The sequence below is a fragment of the Chiloscyllium plagiosum genome, chromosome 13, assembly GCF_004010195.1.
Source record: "Chiloscyllium plagiosum isolate BGI_BamShark_2017 chromosome 13, ASM401019v2, whole genome shotgun sequence".
Lineage (NCBI taxonomy): Eukaryota > Metazoa > Chordata > Chondrichthyes > Orectolobiformes > Hemiscylliidae > Chiloscyllium > Chiloscyllium plagiosum.
Genome location: NC_057722.1, coordinates 83,904,420 through 83,918,181, shown reverse-complemented (window position 1 = coordinate 83,918,181; position 13,762 = coordinate 83,904,420). Strand labels below are relative to the sequence as shown.

The 13,762-nt window shown below is 43.1% G+C and overlaps 1 protein-coding gene across 1 annotated transcript in view; it reads left to right on the top strand.

Moving 5' to 3' along the window:
* LOC122556251 (cilia- and flagella-associated protein 45-like) overlaps positions 1–13,762 on the top strand; it is a 155,572-nt gene that overhangs the window by 84,959 nt on the left and 56,851 nt on the right. Inside the window, exons 8-9 of the mRNA XM_043702882.1 lie at positions 2,477–2,623; positions 6,245–6,358. Coding sequence (XP_043558817.1) covers positions 2,477–2,623; positions 6,245–6,358 — 261 coding nt within the window. The remainder of the gene's footprint in view (positions 1–2,476; positions 2,624–6,244; positions 6,359–13,762) is intronic.

Sequence of the window (13,762 nt, the reverse complement as noted above, 5' to 3'; positions counted from 1 at the left end):
TCTGACCTGCCCAGCTCCTTTTCCACCTATCCACTCCACCCTCTCCTCCCTGACCTATCACCTTCATCTCCTCCCCCACTGACCTATTGTACTCTATGCTACTCTATCCCCACCCCCACCCTCCTCTAGCTTATCTCTCCACGCTTCAGGCTCTCTGCCTTTATTCCTGATGAAGGGCTTTTGCCCGAAACATCGATTTCGAAGCTCCTCGGATGCTTCCTGAATTGCTGTGCTCTTCCAGCACCACTGATCCAGAATCTGGTTTCCAGCATCTGCAGTCATTGTTTTTACCTCGTGGTATACATGGACTTCAGTAAAGCCTTTGATAAGGTTCCACATGGTAGGTTGTTGGAGAAAATGCAGACGGCATGGGACTGAGGATTATTTAGCAGTTTGAATTAGATACTGGCTTTCTGAAAGAAGGCAGCGAGTGGTGGTTGATGGAAAATATTCAGCCTGGAGTTCGGTTACTAGTGGTGTGCCACAAGGATCTGTTTTGGGACCACTGCTGTTTGTCATTTTTATAAATGACTTAGACACAGGCATAGGTGGATGGATTAGTAAATTTGCAGACGACACTAAAGTCGGTGGATTAGTGGACAGTTTAGAAGAATGTTACTTGGATAAACTGCAGAATTGGACTGAGAGATGGCAAATGGAGTTCAATGCATCTAAATGTGAGGTGATGCACTTTGGGAAGAATGACAGGAAGGCAGAATATTGGGACAATGGACAGATTGTTGGTGGTGTGGATGTGCAAAGGGATCTTGGAGTCCATGTACATAGATCCCTGAAAGTTGCCACCCAGGTTGATAGTGCTGTTAAGAAGGCATACGGTGTGTTAGGTTTCATTGGTAGAGGGATTGAGTTCCAGAGCCGCAATATCATGCTGCAAGTATACAAAACGCTAGCACAGCCACACTTGGAATATTGTGTACAGTTCTGGTCGCCATATTTCGGGAAGGATGTGGAAGCATTGGAAAAGGTGCAGAGGAGATTTACCAGGATGTTGCCTGGTCTGGAAGGAAGGTCTTATGACAAAAGGCTGAGAGACTTAGGTCTGTTCTCATTGGAAAGAAGAAGGCTAAAAGGGGATTTGATAGAGACATCTAAGATGATCAGAGGATTAGATAGGGTGGACAGTGAAAGTCTTTTTCCTAGGATGATGACGTCAGCGTTGACAAGGGGGCATAACTACAAATTGAGGGGTGATAGATTTAAGACAGATGTCAGAGGAAGGTTCTTTACTCAGAGCGTGGTAAGGGCATGGAATGCCCTACCTGCCAATGTCGTTAACTCAGCCACATTAGGAAGATTTAAATAATCCTTGGATAAACCTCATGGAGAATGATGGGATAGTATAAGGGGACGAGCTGAAAATAGTTCACAGGTCGGTACAACATTCAGGGCCAAAGGGCCTGTTCTGTGCTGTATTGTTCTACATTCAATGTGTTCATCCGCTTCCCTCACACTCCTCTTCTTCTCCTTCTTCCCTTCTCCTCTTCAACCTGTGGGCAGCACGGTGGCACAGTGGTTAGCACTGCTGCCTCACAGCGCCGGAGACCCGGATTCAATTCCCACCTCAGGCGACTGACTGTGTGGAGTTTGCACGTTCTCCCCGTGTCTGCGTGGGTTTCCTCCGGGTGCTCTGGTTTCCTCCCACAGTCCAAAGATGTGCAGGTTAGGTGAATTGGCCATGCTAAATTGCCTGTAGTGTTAGGTAAGGGGTAAATGTAGGGGTATGGGTGGGTTGCGCTTTGGCGGGTCGGTGTGGACTTGTTGGGCCGAAGGGCCTGTTTCCACACTGTAATGTAATCTAATCTAATCTAACTCCCCAGCTCAACACTCCCCTTCTTCCATCCTGTCCTTTTTACTCCATCTCTCACTCGATCTCCTTTCTCCTTTCTCCCTTCATCCCTCCCACACCCTTTCTTCTTCTCCTGCCTCTCTCTCATTATGTTCCTTTGCTCCTCCACCTCATTTTGTTCCTTCTTAGTCACCGCCTCCACCTCTGCCCCCTCAGTTTTCCCTTTTCTTCTCCCTATGTCTGCCTCTGCCAATCCTTTTCCTCTTCCCTAATCTCTTCTTTGTCCCCTTCCATCTTCCATTCCTTCTCTACTGTCATCTCTTCACATTTTCACTTCCTTTTCCCTTTCTTTTGCCATTCTGCACCCTCCATATGCACCCTCCTCTCCCATAACCTCATTAATTCATACCTACTTTATCCCCTTAGAAAAATGTTCTTTTCACACCATTCACTCCTTCCTTTCTCACTTCACTATTGGCTTCCATCAAACGGATCCTCCCTCTCCAAAAGGGAAAATGCTGGAAAATCTCAGCAGGTCTGGCAGCATCTGTAAGGAGAGAAAAGAGCTGATATTTCGAGTCTAACTGACCCTTTGTCAAAGGAGGATATTTGGATCCTCCCTCTCTCCCCTACCTCAATAACCTCTCCATCCCTCTTTCTCAAAAACAGAATTTTCAAAATAAACGTCAGCAACAAAGAAGGAGACACCAGGAGATCAAGGAATCCAATGAACAAGTTCAGAAGCATCGAGAGCTGATGCAACAGCTAGACCAGCAGGCCGATCAGAAAATACGGGAATTCCAGGACACCAAGATGGTAAAGGCCAAGGCAGTGGGACAAAGAGTTGGGGACATTGGTCATGAGAAAGAGAGTGTTGGAGAGGGATGGTGGGACAGTAATCGTTTAGGTTACAGAAGCAGGCCATTTGTCTTGATAAGTCAGTAGAGCAACAGCACCAATAGCTCTGCAAGCTAATTTTCTTCCAAGAGCCCATTCAATACCCTTCAGAAATGATTCATTATGTTATAGAGTCATACAGCACAGTCCAACCAGTCGATGCCGAACATAATCCCAAACTAAACTAGTCGCACCTGCCTGCCCCTTGCCCATATCCCTCCAAGGCTTTCCTATTCATGCATCTAACCAATTGTCTTTTAAAAGTTGTAATTGTACTCACATCCACCACTTCCTCGGGAAGTTCATTCCACCCACAAACCACTGTCTATGTAAAACGTTTGCCTTTATGTCTTTTCTTAAATCTCCCTCCTCTCACCTTAAAAATGTACCCTCTAGTCCTGAAATCCCTCATCCTAGGGAAAACGCAACTACCGTTAACTCTATCTATATCTATCATTATTTTAGGAACTTCTATCAGGTCGCCTCTCAACTTCCAAAACTCCAGTGAAACAAATCTCAGCCTACCCAGCCTTTCTTTTTAACTCAAACCTTCTATACCTGGCAACATTCTGGTAAATCTCTTCTGAACCCCCTCCAGCTTGATAGTATCCTTCCTATAACTGGGCAACCAGGATTGGACACAGTACTTAAGAAGAAGCATCGCCAATATCCTATACAACCTCAACATGACTTCCCAACTCCTATACTCAAAGAACTGAGCAATGAAGGCAAGCTTGCCAAATGCCTTTTTAACCATCCTGTCTATATGTGCCGCAAATTTCAAAGGATTATGTACCTGCACCCCTAGGTCCCTTGTTCTACAACACTACCCAATGCCCTACTATTAATCATATAAGTCCCATCCTTGTTTGTTGTACCAAATTGCAATACCTCACGTTTATCCAGATTGAACTCCATCTGCCATTTTTCAGTCCATTAACCAATTTGATCCCTTTGTAATCTTAGAAAACCTTCTTTGCTGTCTATTATGTCACCAATTTTGGTGTCGCTGCAAACTTACTAACCGTGCCTGCTTTATTCTCATCCAAATTATTTATATAAATGACAAACAAAAGAGGACCTAGAACCAATCCCTGGGGAGCACCATTGGTCACAGGCCTCCAATCCGAAAAACAAGCTTCTGTCATTACTCTCTGTCTCCTGTTAAACCAATTATGTATTCAATTGGCAAACTTACTCCGAATCCCATGTGACCTAACTTTACTAATTAGTCTACCTTGTGGGACCTTATCAAAGGCTTTACTAAAATCCAAATAAGTAATGTCTACTGCTGTGCCATGATCAATCCTTTTGGTAACGTCTTCAAAAAACTCAATCACATTTGTGAGACATGATTTTCCTCACACAAAACCATGCTGACTCTCCCTAATCAATTTTTGCTTCTCTAAATGTCCATAAATCCTCTCTTTTATAATCACGTCCAACAATTTACCTATAATCAGTCAAGAGCTATAGGTCTATAGTTCCTGATTTCTCTTTACAACCTTTCTTAAACAAAAATACAACATTAGCTTCCCTTCAGTCATTAGGTATCTCACCAGTAGTTATAGATGGTGCAAATATTTCTGCAAGGGGCCTCATAAATTCCTCCCTTACTTCCCACAATATTCTGGGATACATTCAATCAGGACCTGGAGATTTATCCATCTTTATATTCTCTAAGACCTCTCAAACTTCCTCTTAGATAATGCGAACTGTTTTTAAAACATCAAAGTTCATTTCTGTGTGTCCTCTGGACTCTTTCACCACAGTAAAAACTGACACAAAATATTCATTTAGTATCTCTCCCATCTCCTGAGGTTCAACACAAAGACAATCTCCTTGATCTTTAAGAGGCCCTACCCTCTCTCTAGTTACCTTCTTGTTCTTAATGTATTTGTAGAGTCTCTTTGGATTATCCCTGACCTTATCTCCAATACTACCTCATACCCCTCTTTGCCTTCCTGATTTCTCTCAAGAATGCCCCTACACTTTTTATATTGATTAAGAGATTCAATTGAACCAAGTTGTCGATACCTAAAATAAGATTCTCTTTTATTCTTGACTAGAATCTCAATATCTTTATTCATCCATTGTTCCTTAATCTTACCAGCCTTAACCTTCACACTAACTTGAAAAAAAATGCCTCTGAATTCTTCAAATCGTATACACGCTGGAACAGTTCTTACAAATTAGAGGGTAGCTGATGTAATCCCTCTATTTAAAAAGGGAAGCAAAGAGAAAGTCAGGAATTATAGATCAGTCAGCCTGATGTGGGTGTTTGGGAAAATGCTAGATTCCATGATAAAATAATTAATAGTTGTACATTTGGAAAACAGTGGAAGGATCAGACAGAGTCAGCATAGATTTACGAAAGAGAAATAATGTTGACAAATCTACTGGAGTTCTTCAAGGATGTATCTAGTAGAGTTGATAAAGGGGAACCAGTGGATATGGTTTATTTGGATTTTCAGAAGGCTTTTGACAAAGTCACAGACAAGACTTTAAAATGGAAAATTAATGTGAATGGCATTGGGGTAGTTTATTGAGATGGATGCAAAACTGGTTGGCAGACAGGATAGGGAACTAAATGTAATATTTCAAAATTTGCAGATGACACAAAGTCGAGTGGGAAGGTGAGCTGTGAGGAGGGGCAGAGTTGCTCCAGTGTGATTTGGAGAGGCTGAGTAGCAAAATGCAAGGTAGATGCAATATAATGTAGATAAATGTGAGGTTATCCATGTTGATAGGAAAAACAAGAAAACAGATTATTATTTACATGGCTGTATATTGAGAGAAGGGAATGTGCAACAAGACTTGGTGCCCTAAAGGCAAGCATGCAAGTGCAGCAGGTAATAAAGAAGGCCAAATGGTATGTTGACCTTCATAGTGAGAGAATTCAGGTACAGAGCAGGGATGTCTTGCTGCCATTATACACTACTTAGTGAGGCTACACTTGGAAAATTGTGTGCAGTTCTTGTCTCTTTATCTGGAAGGATGTTTTTGCTATAAAGGAGTGCACTGGAGGTTTACAAAACTGATTCCTGCGATGGCCGGACTATCATATGAAGAGAGGTTGAATCAGTTAGAATTATAATCACTGGAGTTCAGAAGAATGAGGTGGGATCTCACAGAAACTTGTAAAATTCTAACAGGACTAGACAGGATAGATGCAAGAAGGATATCTCCGATGCTGGGAAGTCTAGAACCAAGAGTCACAATCGAAGGATGTGGGTAAACTATTTAGGTTTGAGACTAAGAAAAATTTCTTCACAGAGTGGTGAGCCTGTGAAATATATTGCCACAGGAAGCAGTTGAAGCCAAAGCATTGAATGTTTTTCCAGACATAATTGTTGATAGTAATGAATGGTGGAGCAGGCTCAAAAGGCTGAATAGTCTACTCTCATTCCTATTTTCTGTATTCCTACGAGAGAGAAAGGGAGGCATAGAGAGCGCGAGCAAGACAGACAGTGGCTGGGGATGAATAGAGAGAATTTTACTCAGTAACTAACCATTTCATATTTGTATGTTTCTTCCTAGAAAAGAGAAGCTGAAATTGAGGAGCAGCAGAATCGTTTGAAGCGGGAGAAGGCAATTGAAATGGCTCGATTACAGGCCTTGCAAGAACGGTCACATGATCACAAAGCAGAACAGGTTAGTTTAGAGGTACTCCTCTGTGGGAGAGAGCTGAGAGACATCAACCAGTGCACAGAAAGCTTCCTGATAGAGAGCAACTGAGACAAGCCAATCAATGTGCAGAGGTGAGGTAAGAGTGTTTACTTTGGTATAAAGGCAGCATTTGACCAAGTGTGGCAGTAAGGAGCCTGCACAAACTTATGTAATACAGCCCAGAATCAGCCATTTGCCAACTGAGTCTGCGCCAATCCTTATTTAGCCTTGCTACTTATTATCTATACGTGGTTTCTATCCCTCTGTTAGCCTCCCATTAATGTTCCTGAATTCCTGAAGAAGGGCTAATGCCCGAAACGTCGATTCTCCTGTTCCCTAGATGCTGCCTGACCTGCTGCGCTTCTCCAGCAACACATTTCCATCCCATTAATGTGACTATCAAGATACATCTTAAATGTTGCTAACATGCCTGCTTCCACCACCTACACTGGCAGTCCTTTCCAGGCATTCACCACCTTCTGTGAGAAAAAGTTTTTGTGCACTTCTCCCCTTTCTCCTTCTCACCCTGAACCTGTGCCCTTTTGTAGTTGCCCTTTCCACACTGGAAAAAAACCTCTGACTCTCCACCCTATCTATGCAAAGAACAAGAACAAAGAATAATACAGCATAGAAGCAGGCCCTTTGGCCTTCCAAGCCTGCACCAACAAATTTTGCCCTTTTGTAATAAAATTGTCTTCACTTAGAGAATCCATATTCCTCTATTCCCTTCTTGTTCATGTATTCATCCAGGTGTTTCTTGTATGCTGCTATTGTGTCTGCTTCCACCACCTACCTGGCAATGCGTTCCAGGCACTCACCACCCTTTGTGTGAAAAACCTGGCTCGCACATCTCTTTCAAACTTCCCCCCTCACACTTTGAATCCATGTCCCCTAATAATTCATCCCTCCACCCTGGGACAAAGCCTCATACTATCCATGCCATTCACAATCTTATAAACCTCTGTCATGTCACCCCTCAACCTCCTGTGATCCAGTGAAAACAAACCCAATCTTTCTTCATAGCTAAAATCCCCCATACCGGGCAACATTCTGATAAACTTTTTCTGTACCCTCTCCAAAACATCCATATCCTTCTGGTATAGTGGTGACCAGAACTGTGCACAATATGGTAAAAACAAGGACTGCAGATGCTGGAAACCAGAGTCTAGATTAGAGTGGTGCTGGAAAAGCACAGCAGGTCAGGCAGCATCTGAGGAGCAGGAAAATCGACGTTTCGGGCAAAAGCCCTTCATCAGGAATCTAGACTCTGTACACAATATTCCAAGTGTGGCCTAACTAAAGTTTTATAAAACTGCAGCATAATTTGTCTATCCTTATACTCAATGCTCCTTCCAAAGAAGGCAAGCATGCCATAAGTCTTTTTTACCACCTTATCTACCTGCCCTTCCACTTTTCAGTGATCTGTAGACTTGCACACCCAGACCCCTCTGTAAATCAATAGTCCTATTGGTTCTGCCATTCACTGTACAATTTAACATGTACTTGACCTTCCAAAATGCATCAGATCACACTTGTCCAGATTAAACTGCATCTGCCATTTTTCTGCCCATGCTTCCAACTGATCCATGTCCTGCTGTATCTTCTGACAGTCCTCCTCACTGTCCACAACTCCAGCTAGCTTTGTATCATCCATCAACTTGCTAATTCGACCAGCTACAATTTCCTCGAAATCATTTATATAGATCATGAACAGCAGAGGAGCACCACTGGTCACACCCTTTCATTTTGAAAAGCATCCTTCCACCACTACCCTCTGTCTCCTATGACTAAGCCAGTTCTGCACCCACCTTGCCAGCTCACCCCTGATATCGTGTGACTTCACCTTTTGTACCAAGCTGTTATGAGGGACCTTGTCAAAGGCTTCACTGAAGTTCATGTTGACAACATCAACTACATTTCCCTCATCAATCATTTTCATGACTTCCTCAAACGACTCAATCAATTTGGTGAGAGACAACCTCCCCAACTCAAAACCATGGTGTCTATTGCTAATAAGGGCATTTGCTTCTAAATCCATAAAGAGTCTTGTCCCTGAGAATCTTTTCCAATAATTTCCCTACCACCAATGTGAGACTCACAGGCCTGTAACTTCCAGGATTATCCCTGTTACCCTTCTTAAACAACGCCTTTCATAATTTTGTAGACCTCTATCAGGTTGCCCTTCAACCTCCATCTTTCCAGTCAAAAAATTCTGAGTTAAACCAACCTCTCCTGATAACTAAAACCCTGCAGACTAGGGAACAACATCCTGGTAAACCACCTCTGCGAGGTATTCAAAGCAACCACACCCTTCTGGTCGTGTAGTGACCAGAACTACATGCAATATTTCAAATGGGGCATAACTGAAGTTTTGTACAGCTGTACCATAACTTGCCAATTTTTGTATTAGATGCCCTGCCTGATGAAGCAAGCATGCCGTGTGCCTTCTTAACTATCTTATCTACTTGTGTTGCCATTTTCAGGGATCTGTGGATCTGCATGCTCAGACTCCTCTGTATGTCAGTACAACTAAGGATTCTGCCATTTATTGTATAATTTGCACCTGAATTCGATCTTACAAAATGCATTACCTTGCATTTGTCTGGATTAAACTCCATCTACCTTTTTCCTGCCCAAATTCACAATCTGTCCATATCTCACTGTATCTTTTGACAGTCCTCACTATCTGCAACTCTGCCAATTTTGGTGTCATCCTCAAACTTACTAATCAAACCACCTATATTTTCCTTCAGATCATTTTGTTCGGGATGGGATAAATTATGTAGTGGGTGATTCGCTTGTCCAATTTAGAAGAACAGTATATCACGCCACACAAATCTCGAGTTATTGACTGTTTATTCATGAGCTCACAGGTAGAGACAAGTCAACCGAATGGTCACAAGTCACTCCAATGAGATACAGAGAGTTGCATGATTATATAAGTTACAATCATTTAACAATTAGCAAACTGTTAATTGCAGTATAATGAGCAAGTAGGCACTTTGACCAGTCACTAGCCTCAGTCACGTAGTGTCTGGACTTTGCTAGTTAGTAGCTGATAAGCAAGTGTTGGAATACAGTCAGATCTTGTAAAAGAAGAAAACTCCCATGCTGGGAAAGAATTCACTATCAGGTATTATACAGCTGCAAGATCAGCCACCTCACTGAGCCTGGGAATGTATAAGCTTAGCAAGCAGACACTATTATGAGATTCAAAATGGTTTCCAGGCTTTTAATATGTGACAAGATGGCTGCTTTGGATCTCAACATGTCTCCCACAATTGTTTCCTTTCTCTTTTCACCAAGTCAGGAGGGCAGTTCAGAAGAGCCGGCAAAAGTGGGACATAGCTGGATGCAGGGAGGTTGTCGGACAGTGGGGATTTCGAGTCGTCCAGGTAACTGTCAGAGTCAGAGTCACCAGGATCGAGAGAGTAGGAGTCAATGCAATCATCTACTGGTGGGGGAACATCAGAAACAGAAAGCCATACAAGCTGAGAAGAAAGAGGGGTATTTGGCATCAGTAGGGAGCTGAAACAGGTACAACAGTGTTTCAGAAAAATAATAATAAGGGAGAGAAAAACAAAAACAGCAATGAGAACACAAGGCTCTGGAGGAGTGTTGAAGCCCAAGAGCCAAGCAAACCACCTATCCCAAGTCCAAAGATCCCAACAGGGGGTCGTGTCATGTAGGGAGAAAGCCGCCTTGCAAATATGGGCTGTAATATTAGTAATGTTCTCACTGGAGTCAGGGATGTAGGTACAACAATCAGAGCCGATAAGGGCACAAGTGTCTCCCTTCTCAGCTAATAGGAAGTCAAGGGCCATGCGATTGTGTAGGGCCACAGTGCGGACAGTGACCATCTCTGCATTGAAAATGTCAAAAGCCAAAAATGTGGTATTGGTAATCTCTTCCACATTGGTGTCAATCCTCCGAACCTAAATCTCAAGTTGAAGGGTGGCACAGGGAGGAGAAAAGATAGTTCGGCGGTGTTGAAAGGTAGGGAGAGATCTCCTTTCATGGGGCAATGAAGCCTTGAAAGGTAAAGTGTGGGAGTGGTAAAGGAAAGGGACAACATATTCTAAATAGCAGATGCCAGTCCAGGAGACAGGCAGCCAGGGGTAGGCCTTTTGGCCACAAATGAAATAAGTGCCATTGAAAGCTAAAAAAGTGATTGCATTGGATACCAATCCAAAATGTGGTAAAAGAGGAATTGATGACAGTCTTGTTGGGAACAGTGAGAATACGTACGCTGCTGTCCACAGTGGATTGGAAATCAGATACGGAAAGAAGGGTGGAGTGATGGCATTTACTGAACCCAGCTCGCCATCCTAAAGAATGTTTGCTCTTAATACAAATACTTCTTAGGGATGTAGTCGTGGCTGTGATATTGGTGAGGAACAGGGACAGACATGTGCATGAAAAATTGTAACGAGACTAGAACCATAGAACAAAGAAATGTACAGCACAGAACAGGCCCTTTGGCCCATGATGTTGTGCCGAGGTTTAATCCTAATGTAAAATATAATAACCTAACCTACACACCCCTCAACTCACTGCTGTCCATGTGCATGTCCAGCAGTCGCTTAAATGTCCCCAATGGCTTCACTTCCACCACCTCAACTGGCAATGCATTCCATGCATTCACAACTCTCTGCATAAAGAACCTACCTCTGATGTCTCCTTTATACCTTCCTGCTAATATCTTCAAACTATGACTTCTCGTACCAGTCAGTCCTGCCCTGGGGAAAAGTCTCTGGCTATTGACTCTATCTATTCCTCTCATTATTTTGTACACCTCGCTGTCACTACGTGACTGAGAATGTACAACCTTGAAATGTGTCCATCTGATATCCCGCTAATCGCTAGTGGAGGCGGGAGTTATCCCCATAAGAGGATGGGGCACCTATCAGCTGCAGGAAAGTAGGAGGGATGCGAAAAGTTGTTACAGCAGCAGAGCGGCCTTGGTGTGGCCACCATTCAGCCATTTCAGACTCATTAAAGGTATGGCTCTCAATGGAAAGGAATGTGTGTGCAAACCCAGCAGCTAGATAGTTGACCTTTTCTGGATAAAGATATGTCATAGAAGAAAGGGGTTGAAATGCAATTCTTTCTTGTTAGAGGCTACTAGGTTATACCAAGGACCCCAGCCAGATAAAAGCAACGTCAGAAAAATAAGCAAAAGCAACATTAAAACTGTAATAGCAATCATTTTGAGCTATCTGCATTTGTACGCTTTGCAGGTAACTGTGCACAATTCAACTGGTGTTCCCCTTGGGATAACGTCCTCTTGCACTGCATGGCGTGAGTCCGCAGGTCAAACTTGGTCAGTGGCTTAGAATTATTGTTCTGAAGGCAAATAAGACAGTGTCACAAAGCACAAGCAACAGTAGTGAAACCAGGGGCATACCAAAACGTGTGACAGCATGGCACATGCCCCGCTAGCCAACATGGCCAACTCCATGAGCGGCCAGGGCTAGGACATGTTGATGAGACTTAGGGCAGGTGATGCGGCCATCAGGATGTGTAAGAAGACGAAGGGATTCAGATTCTGTGGCACCTAAACGGACCCAAAGAATTTGTTCAGATTGAGAGGCTGCCTGTTAAGCATTACGAATGCCCTCCAAAATGGGAAACTGATGTATCTTAAGAGTATGCAGAACCTGCATATGTGGATTAGTGGCAGCCACACAAGCGGCCCTATCAGCAAACGTATTGCCACAGGTGACATTATCTTCAGCAGTTGTGTGAGCAGTGCATTTAATGACAGCTATAGCCAAAGGAAGGAGAATGGCTTCCAAAAGATTATTAATGAGCTGACCATATTGTAAGGGTTTACCTGAAGAAGTGATGAAGCCCTTATTCTTTCAGAGTGTGCTAAATCATGCACCACTTCCAAAAGCAAAGCAGAAATCAGTATAAATTTTAACAGGTTTTCCAGTAGCTAAAATGCAGGCCCATGTAAGAGCAAAGAGCTCAGCTGCTTGTGCAGAAGTACTGTTAGGGAACACTGCAGATACAAGAACCTCAGAAGGCATGCAGACATCATGGCCTGCCAGTGTCATGTGATCAGAAAGCCAAAAAAAGGAGCCATCAATAAAAAGGACCATATCAGGATTATCCAGAGGGGTTTCAGAAAGATCTGGGTGAGAGTTAACATTATGGACAATGTATAAACAATCATGGTCAGGTGTCCCTGAGGGGTTAGTACTAGGAAGGAGAGCAGCAGGATTCAAAGCCGCGGCGCAAAGTAAGATTAGACAGGGAGAATAAAATGACCTCATAGCCCGTATACCTAGAAGCAGTAAAATGCTGGGTGGCTTGTAGAGTGCAGCCACAGGGAAACTAAATGTGGATCAAAAACCAAAAATCAAAAACTGATCCAGCACAAGGCGGGGGTAGATTTTTCAACCATTACCGAGGCAGCCGCCACAGCTCGCAAATACGACGGCATTGCCCTTACAACAGGTGGCAGAGTAAAAAGCTACAGGACACATGAGATTCCCATTCATTTGTGTCAGGATTTCAGAAGTACATCCCTCGCACTCAGCAACATTAAGTTGAAATGGCTGTGAATAATCTGGAAGACCCAAAGCAGGTGCAGAGCTCAGTATAGATTTCAACTGTTCAAAAGCCTTTGTCATTTCAGAGGTCTACTGTAGTTTCGATGGCTTCTTAGTGAAGACGCCTCTCTCAAAGGCGCATCAATCTCACAAAGATCTAGAATCCACTGCTGGCAGTAATTCACCACTCCCAGAAATGACATAAGTTCAGTGCGTGTTGCAAGAGGAGGGAGACTCATGATGGAATTTAGGCAATCGGGAGAGAGGGTCCTAGTACCCTGCGATATTGTGAAACCCAAGTAATGAACAGTGGGTTGGCAGAGCCGCAACTTATCACCAGAAACCTTGTGGCTACCCTTTGCCAGGTACTGAAGCAAGGCAACAGTATCTTGTACGCAAGCATCGGAAGAAGCAAAGGCAATGAGTAAATCATCGGCGTATTGAACGAGGACACTTGCAAGGCATGTGGAGGATTTCAAGAATTTATAGCAAAAATTTGCAGTGTAATGTAACTGAAATTATACATTGAAAAATTGATTGTCTGTTAAGCCTTTTTTCACTATATTTTAGAATACAGTGATAGTTTCACTTCTTTCATGTGTAAATCACAAAACCCTTTTTTTTAAAGTTGCATTCTCGGGTTAGCTGTTAACAATGGTGATAGCTAGACAATATGTTGAAGGTGTTAGCCCCCTGTGTTCCCTGTCAATGACCTGATGTTTAGATTGATTCTAATCTAAAAAGTGAGATAACAGAGTTTTACATAAATTCATGCAGTTTTTGAGCTCAGAGTTCAACATGAATCTATGTGGTTTTTGAGCAAAGTGCA